This window comes from Microcaecilia unicolor, chromosome 2, assembly GCF_901765095.1.
Source record: "Microcaecilia unicolor chromosome 2, aMicUni1.1, whole genome shotgun sequence".
Taxonomy (NCBI): domain Eukaryota; kingdom Metazoa; phylum Chordata; class Amphibia; order Gymnophiona; family Siphonopidae; genus Microcaecilia; species Microcaecilia unicolor.
Window position 1 is genome coordinate 588,650,774 of NC_044032.1, and position 19,637 is coordinate 588,670,410.

At 41.1% G+C, this 19,637-nt stretch overlaps 1 protein-coding gene across 2 annotated transcripts in view; it reads right to left on the reverse strand.

The window, feature by feature from the left end:
- GALNT7 (polypeptide N-acetylgalactosaminyltransferase 7) overlaps positions 1 to 19,637 on the reverse strand; it is a 376,325-nt gene that overhangs the window by 230,624 nt on the left and 126,064 nt on the right. For both annotated transcript variants that reach the window (XM_030191545.1, XM_030191546.1), the window contains exon 2: positions 6,882 to 7,327. In XM_030191545.1, coding sequence (XP_030047405.1) covers positions 6,882 to 7,327 — 446 coding nt within the window. The remainder of the gene's footprint in view (positions 1 to 6,881; positions 7,328 to 19,637) is intronic.

Sequence of the window (19,637 nt, forward strand, 5' to 3'; positions counted from 1 at the left end):
TTAAAAGGGTCTATCCCCAGCACAGTTCAGGTCCGTCTGCACCTGCCGCTTGTGCTCTACATTAGGAACATCTTCCCACTGACTAGGCCACAACCTCCTCTGGGCGAGTCTCCCGCTCTCAAATTATCCCCAGTGATTTCTAGGTTACAAGAGGCCACACTCCCAGTGGTCCCACACTTCCCAGAAAGAACTCACAAACTCAACACACAAACCACCAGGATTTTTTATCAGTCCAAAGAGGCAATAAACTGAAAATTGTTTAATGTCTTAAAAATTGAACAGTGTAACATAAAAACTGCAATCAACAAACAATAACAGGTAACTGAAATATGAATCAATTATAACACTAAACATTTGTTTACTTTCTAAAAAGTACCTGGGAAGATCTGGACATATAGCTGCTCACAAGTTATCAAATGTAACTGTTTACAGGGCCTTAGCAAAGAGATCCCTCTCTCTTTTCTTCCTAAGACTGGAGAAAAAGCCAGTAAAATCCAAATGAAAATGAGCTCCTGGGCCAATCAGAGCCCAGAACAGCAACATTTGAAAATAGCAGGTTACATCATTACAGGTATTTCCTTTATCTGTGTGCTAACTAAAAGAAGGAAAGGTCATTCATCTGTAACAGTTTTAAACATAAACATGGACCATCTGCTGGCCAAACTAGAGAACTACACTTCAAGAAATAATACAATTTACAGGCTTAAAAAACATACTGTTCTATCACAGTAATTATATCATGTGTGTGTGTCTCTGTGTGTATTTTGTACATGTACAGTGGTGGAAATAAGTATTTGATCCCTTGCTGATTTTGTAAGTTTGCCCACTGACAAAGACATGAGCAGCCCATAATTGAAGGGTAGGTTATTGGTAACAGTGAGAGATAGCACATCACAAATTAAATCCGGAAAATCACATTGTGGAAAGTATATGAATTTATTTGCATTCTGCAGAGGGAAATAAGTATTTGATCCCCCACCAACCAGTAAGAGATCTGGCCCCTACAGACCAGGTAGATGCTCCAAATCAACTCGTTACCTGCATGACAGACAGCTGTCGGCAATGGTCACCTGTATGAAAGACACCTGTCCACAGACTCAGTGAATCAGTCAGACTCTAACCTCTACAAAATGGCCAAGAGCAAGGAGCTGTCTAAGGATGTCAGGGACAAGATCATACACCTGCACAAGGCTGGAATGGGCTACAAAACCATCAGTAAGACGCTGGGCGAGAAGGAGACAACTGTTGGTGCCATAGTAAGAAAATGGAAGAAGTACAAAATGACTGTCAATCGACAAAGATCTGGGGCTCCACGCAAAATCTCACCTCGTGGGGTATCCTTGATCATGAGGAAGGTTAGAAATCAGCCTACAACTACAAGGGGGGAACTTGTCAATGATCTCAAGGCAGCTGGGACCACTGTCACCACGAAAACCATTGGTAACACATTACGACATAACGGATTGCAATCCTGCAGTGCCCGCAAGGTCCCCCTGCTCCGGAAGGCACATGTGACGGCCCGTCTGAAGTTTGCCAGTGAACACCTGGATGATGCAGAGAGTGATTGGGAGAAGGTGCTGTGGTCAGATGAGACAAAAATTGAGCTCTTTGGCATGAACTCAACTCGCCGTGTTTGGAGGAAGAGAAATGCTGCCTATGACCCAAAGAACACCGTCCCCACTGTCAAGCATGGAGGTGGAAATGTTATGTTTTGGGGGTGTTTCTCTGCTAAGGGCACAGGACTACTTCACCGCATCAATGGGAGAATGGATGGGGCCATGTACCGTACAATTCTGAGTGACAACCTCCTTCCCTCCGCCAGGGCCTTAAAAATGGGTCGTGGCTGGGTCTTCCAGCACGACAATGACCCAAAACATACAGCCAAGACAACAAAGGAGTGGCTCAGGAAGAAGCACATTAGGGTCATGGAGTGGCCTAGCCAGTCACCAGACCTTAATCCCATTGAAAACTTATGGAGGGAGCTGAAGCTGCGAGTTGCCAAGCGACAGCCCAGAACTCTTAATGATTTAGAGATGATCTGCAAAGAGGAGTGGACCAAAATTCCTCATGACATGTGTGCAAACCTCATCATCAACTACAGAAGACGTCTGACCGCTGTGCTTGCCAACAAGGGTTTTGCCACCAAGTATTAGGTCTTGTTTGCCAGAGGGATTAAATACTTATTTCCCTCTGCAGAATGCAAATAAATTCATACACTTTCCACAATGTGATTTTCCGGATTTAATTTGTGATGTGCTATCTCTCACTGTTACCAATAACCTACCCTTCAATTATGGGCTGCTCATGTCTTTGTCAGTGGGCAAACTTACAAAATCAGCAAGGGATCAAATACTTATTTCCACCACTGTAGATACTCTCTCCTGAAGCAGGCATACTTCTGCCGAAACATGGACCGTGTCAAGTCCATTGTATCTTGGTTTTCAATAAATAGTTTTGACTACAATCCACCTCTGGAGTGTTGCATGGTTAGGCTGTTCTATGTCCCTTCCCCACTTCTTTGGACATTCAGAACAGGGGCCATTCAGACATGGGGAAGCCAAGTACATCTACATGGCAAGAGATATACGGAGGGTGGAGAGAGGGAGTGGGCTGGGTGGGACAACAATAGAGACGTGTATTCCCTATCTATTTATTTACAAAGACTTGATATACTGCAAAAGCGGTTAACAATTAAAAAGTCCACAAGGGCAGAGAGTGTAGAAAGAAAAAGATAAGAACAGGAAGAGAGAAAAAAAAAAAAGAGTTTTATCAAGAGGCTACGAAGTTTATATGTTGAAGGTTCAACTGAAAAGCAAGATTTTAAGCAGGTTTTTTTTTAAATATAAGAAGATGCCACTTTAATTTCAGTTGGTAATGCATTCCAAAGTTCTGGGGCAGTATACACAAATACAGTTTCATGGGTTATCACTGAACATAAACAAGAAAGTGAGGGGAGTTGTAAAAGCATACTTTGAAAGGACCAGAGTGTACAAGTAGGAGGGTAAGGAGTGAGTAAATTGGAAATATAGTCTGGAGCTGAGGGTTTCAAACCTTTTTTATACATCACTACAATTCACTCATTCAGTCTGAAAAAATTTGAAAAAAAATTTCAAAATCAATACAGCATTGAAAAGCATCATGACATACTATAGATACAAATGAAAGGCCATTTGACAGCACTTTCATTTCTTCTGAAGACAATTCTAATTTAGAAAAATTAATAACTACCATATCCTTCATCGTAAGCAACATTGGAATATCATCAACACTCTCCTAGGGTTGCAAATTGTAAGCTTAGGATGGCAATCAACAGAGGAAAAATTTTAAAAGAGCTTTTGTGCACTTATGATATACTAGTAAAAAAGGCCCGTTTCTGAAGGCAAGGAAATGGGCGCTAGCAAGGCAATCCCCCACCCTCCCTCGCTGTGTCGCTCTGTCCCCTCCCAGCCTCCCTGAACTGCCACCCACCCAGTTCAAGGCTCCCTCACGCCCCTCCCACCGAGTTCCAGACTCTGCCCTCCCTCCGTTTTCAACACCCCCCCTCCGCGTTACGGATCCCTGTACCCCCCTTCCGTGACCCTGTCGACCCCCCCTTCTCTGCGAAAACCATCCCCCGCCGCCGTCGAGTACCTGTGCTGAAGGGAGACCCCAACCCCCGTCAGCTAAAGTCCTGTTCTGGTCTTCGTGTGGCGTTGCTTCCTCAATGATCTTCTGTTCAAGTTTCTGTGCGTGCGTCCGACGTCAGACGCACGTCACTGACGTCAGTGCGTACCTGCCTAGCAGACCACCTCCGAGGGAGCCACGGTCCCAGGCACATTAGAACGCTGGAGGTGAGATTATATAGGATATGCTGAAAAAAAAATAGCAAGCTGTTCCGTCAAGAGAACGTCAAGTATGTTCAGCTTGTTTGATTTATACTATGACAATGACTGGAACTGAGTTTAAACATCCATCTGATGGTACAATTTGCAAACTGAGAACTGACGTTTCTTGCCAAACACCTTTCCTATTTACAGCCTATTCCGAAAGGATGAGCTCTACCTTAACCAGGGTGGGACCAGGCTGCTGGCATCGGCATTTAAAAAGGAGATAGAGCAGCTTTTAAACTAGAAACAGGGGGAAGACCGACAGTCGCTCAAAAGCGCATGGTTCAGGATAAGGTATCTTTCAAAGATATCACCAAAACAGAGAAGATAGGGTATCCTGACAGTGAGGTTGCAAAAGAGACCGTAGTAGATCAGGTGTCTTTAAATAAAAATCAGACAAAATATTGCAAATTAATACTGTCAAGTACTAAGCATGATGTAAACAGGAACAATAGGTGTTTACAGAATTTAAAAGGGGCTCAAAAGTATTTTGCTATTCTTGAGAGTCACTGAATTAGAAGAATATGTAAAATGAATAAAACAAAAAGGAAAATTTTGTTTCTAAATCAATTGACTTGCCAAGACAATTGGTGAGAAAAACAAATTCTACCCCTGAAGTTTAAGAATTTTGATTAAAAGCAAGTTTCATCAGACTGTTGGTAGACAGCAATGCCTATCTTTTAAAGAACATTTTTAACTAATGTATTCAGACATTGGTCAACGGTGTTCTCAGTTTCCCAACACCTATTTCTTTTTTAAATCCCCCCCGCCCCTATATTCAATTCCCGCTCCCTCGGCAGCCCAGCCTGACATGTAAAGGAATGTGCCTTGTGAAAGTGCATCTACAGCACAGATCACTAATAGGCAGGAGCCTCTAAGATCAGCAGCCACCTTCCCTCACTGGCAGTTTATGCACACCACCTCGTCCTGCGTGTCACAATGCACAATCAGAGAATCATAAGAGCCCAGTCCTGCCATTTTATAAGCCTTTCAAATGAATAGAAAATGCTGCAGGGTCCAACCTCTTGTGAGGTCTATTAGAGTTTTGACAGGTTGGAGAAGTGTTGCCATGGAAAAATCCCCAAAATCATGACCAAAATAGCTTTCTCATTTTAGTTACTCGTTTCAATGAAGCAGTGATTTTGCTTCATTAAAACCGAAGCTAAACTATTAACAAAGCTGAAATTTTAAAAAAGCGTTTTGATGTCAGCTTCTATCTACCAACAAAAGAAGACAGATGGAAAATATTCACTATAAGTTCCCCCCACACACACACTCCCCCCGTTTTCATGTCACTGTGTCAGCATATGACAGAAAATAAACACATCCTTGGCCAATGCTAAAGGGTTAAACCCAAGGCTGGCATGTTGGTAGAAAAAATGTAAGACTAAATTTAAACACTAAAAAACTAAACAAAACTGTTAAAGCTCTGCCACTCACTCTTCTTGCTCTGTCTCTCTACTTAGAAACCAGATAAAATAGATAAAGCAATACAGACATCAGAAAAAAATCTTTAAAACTGCAATGACCCCATTTGACTGGGGGGTTTTTGTTCTGTTGGATTTACTTGTTCCTTTAGCTCTGAAATAGCTGCAGACTAGGGATGCAGGCTGCTGTCCCGTGCTGGAGACAAGGCCAAACTGAAGAAGAAAAGCCAGATTAAACTACTTTACGTGAGAAGTGTTTTCTCTTTTTCAGTCTGAGTTCCGATTTCAGTTGCTGGATTATTATTAGTAGAATGTCCACTTCCCGGGGTATTGATTATAGATAATCACTCTTTGGAAAGAAAATGGTTTGGATTTTTTCTCCTCTAATGTTAAACAGCAATGCATTATTTTGCTATGTACCCAGAGAGAAATGTTATCATTTGCATATGTGGAGTAAATCATGTTGATGTACTAGTTTACTCCCCACACCATACTTTTAATTCATAGTTTTCACATATCATTCAAACAGTTTTCTTCTTGCCTCAGTAGTGCTAAATTGCCAAACAATATTTTTATGGCAATTTAAACCAGCACTAAATTCTTCACCGGCTTTTGTCATTCATATTTTGAATTGTTTTTAAGCAAACTTTTCTTAGTTCTGTTCGGACCGGGGGTTCAAAACCATCCGACATGCATGTTTCGCCTTGCGGCTGTGTCAAGGACCTCCCCTACAAAACATTACACAAAACAGCTAAAGACCATAAAGTGGAGGATATTAGATGGAGGGTTTTAGAGCAGATTTATCAAGGGGGAGGAGAGGGAGGATCAGTCAAGAAGATATTAAATTATCGAGAACAGTGGTATATTTACTATCTAAATACAGTTTGTCCGAATGGTCTGAATGCAGAATTGGAGTGGGGCTCTTTAATGTAATTTGAGTGCCTCCTTCTGTGTCCAATAGGAGCCGGGTTCTGGATGCGTCATTAGTTTAAAAACTTTAGGATAGACGCCGGCGCCATCTTGACAGGAATAGTTCCTTGAATAAAGTTGGTTGAGCTGGTGCTGGAACGGCGTAAGGGTAATTAGGAGAGAGTGTTTATAATATACTACTATGGGGGGGGAGGGTAGAAAAAGAGGGTGCTTTTCCATAGTATTATTAAGACGCTGTTTTGTGTAATGTTTTGTAGGGGAGGTCCTTGACACAGCCGCAAGGCGAAACATGCATGTCGGACGGTTTTGAACCCCCGGTCCAAACAGAACTAAGATAAGTTTGCTTAAAAACAATTAAAAATATGAATGACAAAAGCCGGTGAAGAATTTAGTGCTGGTTTAAATTGCCATAAAAATATTGTTTGGCAAGTTAGCACTACTGAGGCAAGAAGAAAACTGTTTGAATGATATGTGAAAACTATGAATTAAAAGTACGGTGTGGGGAGAAAAGTAGTATTGGGACTTGAGAAAATAAAACCCATCTTGATAATAAGTCCTTAATTAGAGAACCATATTAATATACTGCCTACATGTGGATACTAGTTTAAGCATACCATGCATACAGTTAAAAATTAGGAAAATAAAAGTATCTACTTACTCTGTATCCCGCAAGTCACTTATGGTCCGGTCTAGGCTGATCATATCACTTGCCACCATATTAAACCCAAACTCTTTGATACTTGTTTGAATGGCATCCTTGTACTCTGATCCCAAAATAAATTGCATGGCTCCTTCTCCAGGCCCATCCACAACTCCCTGAGGCTCAGGTTCTTTGGGCTCAAAATTGCCAAGAGATCCAGATTGTAAAACAGGGTCCCGGTAGACTAGTGTTTGCGGTTTGAAGGTGAGATACTGGCGTTGCATGATATTCTGTTGATTGCCTTCCAGATGGTCTTGGTCGTTTTTGGCTTTATTTTTCCTTCTAAGGCTCTCCAGATCCACTTCCACCCCTTCCACATGAGGCCAAGGTACAACAGGCTGAAACTTATCATTGTTTGATTCTGGTCCTTTGTTTGGCACTGGCTTTATAGCAACTTTGCCTTCCTACAGGGCAAAAAGAAAACCGCATTAGAAGCAGACCATAACAGTCAACCATGACCAACATTTTTAATACAAACAACCCATTAATTCAATCTAATTTCATCCTTCATGTACCACCACAATAGTGCTTGAACAAAGGTTGGGCTCTGGAGAGTCATTCTTGTTTCATTAAAAGCAATGTTATCAGCTTATTCCCAAGCCATTAGCTATATAAGCAACACTGAATCACATACTTTTATCTACCTCATTGTTCTTCAAAATAACTAGTACTACCAGTTATGTTGTCCATGGAGAAAAGGTTTTACCATTATACTGAAAATCAGTTAAAAGTAGGTAATACTGCTGAAACTGCAAAAAAGTTACATTCAAAGCAAAGCCTTTTTGTTCACAGTTCATATAATTTCTGTTGGTGGCTAACACTTACTGCGCACGGTATTGGGAAAGAGTGCACCCTCTTTGCACATAGGCGTAAATTCTCGAAGGGTTGCTGAAATTTAGATGCCACGTTAAGTGCAAATCCTATAATGACAGTTCTGTGTGCAACTGCCCTAATAGAATCCTAGTGTAAAGTTGCATTTATACTCCTAAATTTCAGTATGATCAGTTACACTAGCTCAGTGGCTGGTGTAAATGCTCACCCTTAACTGTAGAGAAGCGGAAACAGTGGGAAGTGGACCGGGATCTCTGGGGACAAGTTGGGGAGGCTTCCAGTTCTTAGTGACACAAGTGTGTTGAAAGAGGACGCGACACAGCACTGTGTTTTGGATGGGGGCCTGCCTCAGGAGTCTTTCTGTAGTATCTGGAGAGTGAAACCAGCCTGGAGAACTGGCGGTCTTGAGAAAGACCTTTGTGAAAAACTCAGTAAAGGGTAATCATGCTCACAGGGATCATTTTTTAGAATCGCTTGTTTTCCATGCCAATTAGCACACTTACCATTGGATGGTTTCACTCTCCGGATGTTGTGGAAGGGCTCCTGGGGCAAGCCATTGGCCGAGGCGCAGTGCTGTGCCAAGTCTTCTGCCAGTGAGGTCTGTGTCATTGATAATTTGAGGTTTCTTTGATTTGTTCCCGGAGAGCCTGGTCCACTTACCACTGTTTTTATTTCTTTGCATCCTTTGGGGGATTTCAGCGTTCCTCCACTCAGGTGGACTTTCTTTGTTTCCATCCCTAACTGTAGGCAGTTAGGCCTGTAAATTCTAGTATTCTGTATCTCGTGTGTGCCCCTCCCAAGTCCACGCTCCCTTTGAAGTTGCGTGCTCTTGAATTTGAGCGCGCAACTTATAGAATAGCAACTAAGGGCAGTTATGCATGTAACTGATAATTGGTACCAATTACTAGCAATTAAGGCCAATTATAGTCAATGTCTACTACCTCCAACCGGTAATTACTGAATTAAGCTATGCACCCCACTGACCTTATTTTATAACTTGTGCATGCATATTTGAACTAGTTGGAAATTTGAGCATGCGGGTTTATAGAATTAGGGGGCAGTGGACTCTCTTGGCAAAGAGTGTGCACTATTATCAGCGAATGATGTTTTATCGCAAATGGCAGAAGAACATCTAGAGTGCCAAAGACAGGCATCAGAAGAAAGGAATGGTGTAGAACGAGTAGAAGTAAATCAATTTTTTACTCGCTCCAGAAGTACAAAGACTAGGGGACACTCGAGAAAGTTACATGGAAATAATTTTAAAACAAATAGGAGGAAATATTTTTTCAGTCAATGAAGAGTTAAACTCTGGAACTCTTTGCCGGAGGATGTGGTAACATCGGTTAGTGTATCTGGGTTTAAAAAAGGTTTGGACAACTTCCTGGAGGAAAAGTCTATAGTCTGCTATTGAGACAGACATGGGAAGCAACTGCTTGCCCTGGGATTTGTAGCATGGAATGTTGCTACACTTTAGGGGTCCAGAATCTTGCTACTCTTTGACATTCTTCATGGAATCTTGCTATTCTTTATGATTCCGGAATTTTGCCAAGATTTGGGTTTCTGCAAGGTACTTGTGACCTGGCTTGGCCACTGTTTGGAAAAGAGGATACTGGGCTAGATGGACCATTGGTCTGACCCAGTATGGTTACTCTTACGTTCTCAAGAGAGAAACAGAAATGCATTCCTTCCTGTACTGAACAAAATAGAAAGAAATACACTTTTTTCAAAGCAGATATTCAAATAATTATTCTAAATGGGTTTCTCCTCTGGTTGGTTTTCTCCTAAGACTTTTTCCAAGGTCTCATCTCCACTGTGCTCATTTTTCTCCCCAACACCTCTGAGGCTGATCCTTCTGTTTCCTCTTTTTTTTTTTTCTCCATTTCTCTTATCTACTTTTTAATCCACCTATAAATAGATGTTATTCTTGTTCCTTCCTCCTCTCTGGTCCTCAGGCTTCTTCATTTCACCTTTCATCAACTTACCAGCTTCCCACTTCCTAGCTTAGCTTCCCACTTCACTAGTCCTCCGATTCCCATCTGTCTTATATCTTCAGTCTCCTATTCCCCTGTCATCCACTTCCTGGACCCCTATTTTCATTCTCTGTACTTGTCCACTCTCCAGCTTCATCTCTCATCATCTTACAAACCCAACTCTTTCCCTGCCGCTCATCCCCTCTCCACTTACAGTCCCTTTGTGTCTTACCCCCTTATGCAAACTTCTATTCCTCTTTTTTATCTCCTTCATTTCCACCCTCTCACCTCTTTCAAAGACCTGTCTCTTTTGTCTTCCATTTTCTTCATAACCCTCTCTTTCTCCCCTTTTTCCCAGCCTCTCCCTATCCTCCCACTTGTTCTCCCACATCTTTATTACCCTCCTCAGCCTGCTTACCACCTCCTCCAATGCTCATTTACCATACCTTTCTCCTTATCCCCAACATTCCTCCCTCTGTCCCTCCTTCTCCACCTTCCCCTACACATGCTCTTTTCTCCCCCATAGTGTCTGTCCCTATCTTACTTCTCACTTCCCCTGCATCAGCCCTATTTTCCCATGCCCACTCCTGGCACCTTTCAGCAGTCTCCACGGCCCCCCCCCCCCCATCTCACCTCTTTAGTGCAGCAGACTTTGATCCTGGGGAACTGGGTTTGAGTCCCACTGCAGCTCCTTGTGACTGTGGGCAAGTCACTTAACCCTCCATTGCCTCGGGTACAAAATAAGTACCTGTATATATGTAAACCGCTTTGAATGTAGTTGCAAAATACCATAGAAAGGCGGTATATCAAGTCCCATTTCCCTTTCCCCCTTTCTCTCCATCATCCAGCACCTTCCCTGTCTTATTCTCCCTCCCTCTCCATGTCCAGAATCTCCCTCTTTTTCCTCTGGTCGTAGCCCAAGTAATCCAGCAATCTTTCTCTTTCCTGCCCCTCCATGGTCCAGCTTCTCCCCTCTCTCTCTTCCTACTCTCCCCATCTACCTTCTGCCACATCTTGCCAAGCTCACAGCAGCAAAAATAAAATACACTAGTGTGTACTACACAGCATTTCAGCTCATCTGCTTTCAGCCATTATCTTAGCCCGGGGGGGGGGGGGGGGGGGGGGGGGGGGGGGGGGGAGGGGGAATAACAGGGCCTAAGAGAGCATGGGCTTAAAGGCTTCATAAAACATGATAGTGTTAGTTTTATTGCTGTCATGGGCCTAGCAAGATACAACAGCACGGGAAGAGGAAGTTTAAAAGTTTGGGTGAACCAGGGCCTGTTCTGACACTCTTGCCAAACATACTCGGCAGGCACACACATTTAGATAGATGGATACATAGATACAACATGCACATAGATGTGCAGAAGGGTTGAAAATTATTCCATGAGATATGCTTTCCTCACAGGAATGTTTGGATACCACTCCATTCCCTCCAGAAACTCACACTGATATAGCACAGATATAGATATATTTTATATCTATATATCTATATATCTATATATATATATACACACACACACATGTGGGTTGGAAAGAGATCCATGCTGTCTCCACTTGCTTTCCTTTTACATTTCACTCAGTAAAAATTTTGCTTCTATTCAGCCAACTCATGCCTGGACAATGAAATTACTGAAATAAGTGGTATAAGAGACTTTTGTGAATAAAATGTCCAAGGATATAAGGCCCTGAAGTAACCTCCCCCCACCCCCTTTTTTTGCAAAAACTTCAGGATGGACCTACTTTGCCCACATTGTACCTTTGATCCCTAAGAAATATCCAGGAATTACACTATCATCAAGTTAAATTGGCTGATATTCAAAGCAATTTAAGTGGGCAGGAGCTGTTTAAGTGGGGATATTCAGTGGCACTTAACCAGAGAATGCCATTGAATATCCCCACAGACCACCCAACCACAAAGTGGGCTGGTCAGGGACAGCATGGGGAGGAACCTGGGGCTATGAAGGTGCCATCAGGGATCAGAGGCCCCATGGATGTTCAGTGGCCCTTTAAAACTACTATACCAACAAGAGACTCCAAGATTATAAACCATTTTCTCTTTATTGACACATCAGTGTCAAAGAGAAAATGGTTTATAATCTTGGAGTCTCTTGTTGGTATAGTAACATTAGCTGACTCCGGGTGAAGGTGACAATTCCCCTAAGTTAATACAGACCTTTAAAACTACACCAGTAACATGCAAAATCGACTTTTTTTTTTTTTATAAATACAAGAGAGACTTTTCAAGTTGCTATATAAATTGTGAAATTTAGCTACAGGATGCAGATGAGCCAGGAGCTCATTTGGATCCAATAGCTAAATTTCAGAAAAAGTGGTACCAACTTTCAACTACATGAGGGCCTAAGACAGTAACATGTTGCTTTGTTAACAAGTACTAACTTTGCACATAATGAAAAGAAATGTAAGAGGAAATCCGCTGGCAAGCGGAGAACTCAAATGCCCCAGGGTAAAGACAACAAAACTGTTGAAAAGAAATGTAAGGCATTTTTAGGTATAACTTGTCTGGAATGTTTTTACGTTTGGGGAGCGTGCCAGGTGCCCTTGACCTGGATTGGCCACTGTCGGTGACAGGATGCTGGGCTAGATGGACCTTTGGTCTTTCCCAGTATGGCACTACTTATGTACTTATGTACTTAAGGCATGTGTGCCATTAAATTTAAGTGCAAAGAGTTTCAACAGTATAAGACGAGCCTTAATAGCATTGTGAGCTCACATCATACAGTGATACGCAACTTTTTAAGTAAAAGGGGTCGCAAGCAATGTTTCCATACCCACCCACTGCTCAGATTCCTTCATCGGAATGGCAGGTGCGGCTCTGAAGACTAGATGGACCATGCGGATCTTTATCTGCCATCATATACTATGTTACTTATACATGCTATATATATATATATATATATATATATATATATATATATATATATATATATATATATATACACACACACATATACATACCAGAAGACATGCAGCCTTGCTCCCTTCACAACTTGACTGCCATAAGCCTTTAACTGACTATCCAGGCACCACTACGTGCAATGGCCACAACTTCCCCCACTATATCCCCCAATCATGGCTTACCCATCATGACCTGGAAATCAAACCAGGAACCTTCCAGATAGAAATGTCTATACATATTCACACACACATAGAGAAACATATAGAGATGAATTCTATATATAGCACCAAAAAACACACTATTCTATATGTCATGATTAAAGTTAGGCGCAGTTTACAGAACAGCATTTATGCCTGGGAATCACACCCAACTTTAGGAGCAGCAATTTGTACCAACTGAAACATGGTGCAAATGTACGCACCTCCATTAAGCGCGTACTCCCCCTCATTCTATAACAAGGTACGTAAACATTAGAAATGCCCCCATTCTGCCCATGACCCTCCCATTTCAGCGCCCTCTTTTTCAACTCACGCATAATTGCAAATATAATTAGTGACAATAGCTTATTAAAAAGCCAATTATTGGCGCTAATTAGCTCATTATTCAATTAAATTGTGCACACTACCAAATTTGCATGCACAATTTTGGGCAACTTTTATAGAATTAGGGGGGTAGCGGCTCATTTTCAAAAGAGAAAACAAAGTGGAAAAAGATAAAGTGGCATTTGGACGCTTTTCTCTGAAAATCGTCGAAATCGCAATTTTTGAAACTTGGATTTGAGACGATTTTCTCTGCAGTGCATGCAAATCACAAGGGGGCATGTTGGGACCAGGATTTGGGCATTCCCAAAACTTGGGATGTTTTTCTGCCATAATGGAACAAAGCTAAAACACCCAGGGCTAAAAGTTAGGTCTAGATGCCAAAACGGAGAGGCCGGGCCACAGCCCCTACCTCCCAGCGGCAGAACTTACCAGTTCGACCCGAGACTATTCTTCCATATCTTCGTTGGACCCCTGATTTAGCACAGTCGGGAGCTAGCCCGCTTGTTCCACCCGGGGCAGTTGGAGACACGGAGCGGAACTTAGGGCTGGAAATCACCTTAAGCCCCAACACAAGAGTTCCTCCCCCACTGCCACGAGGAAGCAGCTCACCTATTGGGGCGTTCTCAACTCTGGAAGATACCAGGTATGTAGAATGGAAGGTACAACAAGATCTTGCTGGGGAGTCGGGGAGTGGTAGAAACTCAGCGGGAAACTGCAGAGATAGCGTTGTCAACTGAATGTCAGATTACCAACTGAGAAACAGAAAATTCCTCTCAACAATTTCAGGTACAGACTAAACCAACTTGCTGTTTTTTTCAAATAAACCTAAGGAAGTAACTTTAGATAATCTCTGGACATAATAGCGGACTTTGCTAAAGTAATATGCCCCAGATTTAAAAAGTTTCAGATGAATTAGAATCTTTAAAAAGAATTTGAAAGAAACTGAAGCTGAAACAAAAGCTTTAAATCAAAAGGTTCTCAACCAAGAAAGGACATACAACATATTCAGCAAGTACAAAATACTATATTAAAGAACTTGACGAATCTCAGAAGAAAAACTGAAATATTTGAAAATTACTCAAAGAGTAATAACTTACGTTTTATTAATTTTCCATTACAAAAACAGTTTCTCCTCGAGAGATGTTAAAAATTTACTTCAAAGAGATTTTGGAGGTTGGGGAAGAGAATATTCCCCCATTCTCCCAAGTGTATTACCTTCCTATTAAGGGTGAAGAGAACTGACAAACACAGGAAAATAGGCTCTGGATGTTACAGCTCTCTTAGAATCATCAGATATAGAACAACTATCAACAACAACTTTGGTGGCGACTGTGAATCTGTCCCCAAATAAAATTTGGATTTTGAGACTGTTCTTCCGAAATAAAGATAAGATGTTTAAAGGATGTAAAGTTCGTATTTACCCGGATATTTCGAGAGACACTCAAAAAGACGCCAAAATTCTTCAGTTAAAACCACAAGTACTTCAATTAGGGGGCATCCTTTTTCCTTAAATATCCCTGTAAATGCTTCATTGGTTATCAGTCATAGAAATATGTATATTATGAACCTTCTCAATTGGAAACTTTCATAACAACTAGACAATAGTTGGGAAATATTAACATTTTGTAAACTCTGTTAAATAATAATCTAAATCTGTATTACGTCTAGAATTTTTGTATTATCTTATGGTATTTCCTTTATTTTCTCCAAATATATAGGTACCTTGGATGTAAATTGTGGACTTTTGTCTAATTACTATATTTCTTTTCCTTAATTTTTCTTTTTCCTTATTATATTTGTTTCATTTAACTGAACTTTTCTGTACAAGTATGTATCGCTTGTTAAACAATTTAAAATTTATAAAAATAAAAAAAATAAAAAGTTAGGTGTAGACCTCTTTCAATCACACCTAAGTCACAAAAAGGTGCCCTAAATGACCAGATGACCACTGGAAGAATTAAAGAATGACCACCCCACCTTACTCCCCCCCCAGTGGTCACTGACCCCCTCCCACCCCCCCAAAGATCTGAAAGAAACAGTACATACCAGCCTGTATGACAGCTTCAGATGTCATGACCAGTCCTATTAGAGCAGGAAGCAGGACCCTGGATTAGCCTAGTGGTCTGTACCTAGTAGTGCAATGCACTGTAGAGAAGGGAACCTATGGTACACTTGTGGTGGAATGTGCGAGCCCTCCAAAATCCACCAAAAAACTAATATACCCACATATAGGTGATACCTGCAGCCATGAGGGCTATTGTAGTTGTGTACAATAGGTCTTTGGTAGGTTTTGGAGGTGGGTTTTGGAGGATTCAATATACAATATAAAGGGGTAACGGTGGCATGTGTACCTGGGACCTTTTATGTGAAGCCCACTGCACTGCCCCCTAGGGTACCCTAATGCTCTGCTAGAATGTCTGTGTGGCCAGTCTACTACTACTTATCATTTCTATAGCGCTACTAGACGTACGCAGCGCTGTACACTTCAACATGAAGAGACAGTCCCTGCTCGATAGAGTTTACAATCTATGCCCCCTAGGGTACCCTAATGCTCTGCTAGAATGTCTGTGTGCTACAGTACTACTACTACTTATCATTTCTATAGCGCTACTAGACGTACGCAGCGCTGTACACTTCAACATGAAGAGATAGTCCCTGCTCGATAGAGCTTACAATCTATGCCCCCTAGGGTACCCTAATGCTCTGCTAGAATGTCTGTGTGGCCAGTCTACTACTACTTATTTCTATAGCGCTACTAGACGTACGCAGCGCTGTACACTTCAACATGAAGAGACAGTCCCTGCTCGATAGAGCTTACAATCTAAGAATGCTGCCCCTCCCCCTTATATCCCAATGGTTTGTTATTGTGAATTTTTTCCCATGGACATTTCTTCCCCCCCCCCCCCCCCTCGAAAACGGTCTTAAAAGACAGACGCATTAAGCCCAAACAAAACTAGCAAATGGCCATTTTCGAAACAAAAAGTTGGATGTTTATCTAGTTTGAAAGACAGCCATGCTTGCTATTGGATTTTTGGATGTTTTCCCAAAAAGTCCAAAATCAGATTTAGACGTCATATCAAAAATGCCTTTCACAGGATAAATCTTCTTCCCGCCAGAGGGGACACTCATACGCATACCTACAAACACATCGAGCCTTATCTTACAATAACCATGGACAGCAGTCACTGAGCAAAGTGATAACAGTTTAACAAACTTATCAAGTAGTCTGACTGAGCTTATGGATTTTTTTTTTTAATGAAAGCTGGGTAAGAAAAACAGAAACCTGTGCAGGCAGAGCCATACATGAAACACTACAGGTCTGATATTCAAAATGGGTCCAGATACCTGCTAGATTCCCAGGGGAGTGAACATTCTTTTCTGCTGAGCAGCTATATCTAGCTACCTAGTGAAAACAGGCACCTTTGTAAAGGGGGCCCTAAATGCTTTGTTTGGCTTCATTTCCCACACAGCAGATCTTTGAGTCTTGTGACACACTATGATTGTATGAAAAATGCTATAAAATAAAATTGTGCTGTATCTTAAGTTTGCTATAGTTTCGATCCACATATTTGGAGAAGACATTTCATGTTTAAAAACGGTTATTAGTACAAACATTAAACAGTGGTTATTGTTGTTTTCATCAGATTCACTTGTTTATGTCAGAGCAACTGGCCCAATTCTTGATGAGTTTGTATGTGTCCTTTGTGTGTGTAATAAGGAGGAAAAAGGACCGTCTTGGTATTGTAAGTACAATACAAGCTGTGCTACAGAATACGTCACCAGCTATTGTCAGCACAGAACTTTGTATGCAAGCAGAGCAAGAAGAGATCACAAGATTAAACAAAAAAAAAAAATGCAGTTAAAAAAAACTCATCAACCTAAATAAAAGTAAATCGGCCTGTTTCCAAACCGAGCATGGCTCACTCTTCACTTTCTATATTCAATAAGGAAACCACGAACACTCTTCATAGTCAATCAGAAAACAAACAGCCCTGCTGCTCCCCCCTCCCCCCCTTAACAATGATATGAGTGCATATATTCTGAAAAGTTACAGACTCCAGCAAGCATAAAAGAACATTTATGCAAATTCTGGGAAAATTACCATATAAACAAGATGCTAAGCTTTTGTATACAGAAAGAAAAAGGATCCAACCAGAACATTAAGCACAACTGAATATGCTCAGAGTCCAAGTCGTTTGTCTTCAAACTGTGGTGTCACAGTAAGATTAAAGAACTTTTGTTTGCAAGGACTAAAAGAAATGTCAGTATTTGATTCCATGTGAGCTGTGGAAGGTTAAAGAAATTCAACTAGACAAAAGTCATATTCAATTTTCAGTTTTTCGAAATGTTACAGGATACTGAACAACAGAGCGCCAGACTTGATCATGGAGCACAAAGCAGAAGTCACAAACACAAAGACAGCACTGAAATGAAAACCGTGCTTCAAACAGGTCTATAAATAAACTTCGAGTCTTGGCTTCAACTTGTGGCACTATGTGCTATCGTGTAGCAGACTCATGAACAGTGGTTATTCCTACTTACTCTCTTTAGCTCCTTCCCCCAGCATCAGCAACTGGGACAGGAAGCCAGAGTCCCAGAGGGACATAAGGAAAAGAGGTACCATGGCCGTTTAATGGCATGACTGCACCATCTACATGAAAGTTTCAGATTATAAATGGCTGTTGTCATCACCTGCCTACCAGGTAAGCATCCCAAGATACTCACTAACCACAAATGCCCCTCCCCAATTAATATGTGTTCCCTGGTCCCAAAACTACAACACTTAGATCAATGCATATGTAAATAGGCAGCAGTTGGTAGTGAAGCATAAGAGTGAAAGGCCAATTCCAAGTGTGGTAAAGATGAGCAGTACTTTAAGTCTTTATTGCACAGATATAAGCATCCAAATATATTAACAAAAAATACCCAAGATACCCATGTTTCAGCACCTTGCCTGCATGAAGTGTCATAAAACCTTTAAAATTGTAAAAAAGAACTATCATGTGGACAGATATCATCAAAAACGCTACATTAAACATCCATCCTATAAATTAATCATATCTAATGTCAAACATTCTGAACTTGGAACTTCTATATTATGTATTTAAAATATTTTAAAAACTAGAAAAAATAATTAAGGGGTCTTTTTATTATGGTAAAAAGAGGCCTTACAGTGCCCTTATATGGGTTTTTTCCACATGCTAAGGTCATTTTTACTGCAGCAGTAAAAATGTCTTTTTTTTAAATTTTTTTGCATTAATAGCCATACGCAAAAGTTGACATTAGTTCATGCCCATTTTATTTTAGAAATATCCATGTGAGCACATATTGCCCACATATTTTGCAGGCAGTAAGGGCTCACATGGTACCAGTGTGCTAACTAGTTAGTACACATTGAGACAGGACCTGCTGAGGGAGGAAAATTTCACTGGTATATCATACCTGCTGGAAATTGCATTCAAACTTGGGAAGAGGTAAATGGGGTTGAATAGGCAATTTGTCTTTTTTGTAAAATTACTCTACTTATTTAGCAAAGTCAGTTTAGACAATAGTGTAGCCTTTTAAGTCTCTGTTACAGTTTTATATAAATAGTGTTTTAGAGTCTAGTTTAGTATTTTAGGTTGCATTGAAAAATTGCAAGAGGACCATACGAGACTGGGAGATTGGGCGTCCAAATGACAAAAGACGTTTATGTGAGCAAGTGCAAAGTGATGCATGTGGGAAAGAAGAACCCAAACTACAGCTACGTGATGCAAGGTTCCAGAAAAGGATCTAGGTGTCATCGTGGATGATAAGTTGAAACACTCTGCTCAGTGTGCAGCAGCGGCTAAGAAAGCAAATATAATGTTAGGAATTATAAGGAAAGGAATGGAAAACAAAATGATAATGTTATAATGCCTTTCTATTGCCCCATGGTGTGACTGCACCTCGAATACTGTGCACAATTCTGGTCACTGCATCTCAAAAAAAAAATATAGCAGAATTTAAAAAAGGTACAGATTAGGGCAAGGAAAATGATAAAGGGGAGGGGACCACTTCCCTATGAGGAAAGGCTAAAGCGGCTATGGCTCTTCAGCTTGAAGAAGAGACGGCTGACAGGAGATGATAGAGGTGTATAAAATACTGAGTAGCGTGAAAAGGGTAGACGTAAATAGCTTGTTTACTCTTTCCAAAAATACTAGGGACTAAGGGGCACGCAATTAAAGCTTCTAAGCATTGAACTTAAAACAAATTGGAGAAAATATTTCTTTACTCAACGAGTAATTAAACTCTGGAATTCATTGTCAGAGAATGTGGTAAAAGCAGTTAGCTTAGTAGGGTGTAGAAAAAGGTTTGGATAACTTCCTAAAAGAGCAGTCCATAAGCCATTATTAGGATGAACTTGGGAAAATCCACTGCTTATTCCTAGGATAAGCAGCATAAAATCCGTTTTACTGTTCTGGGATCTCGC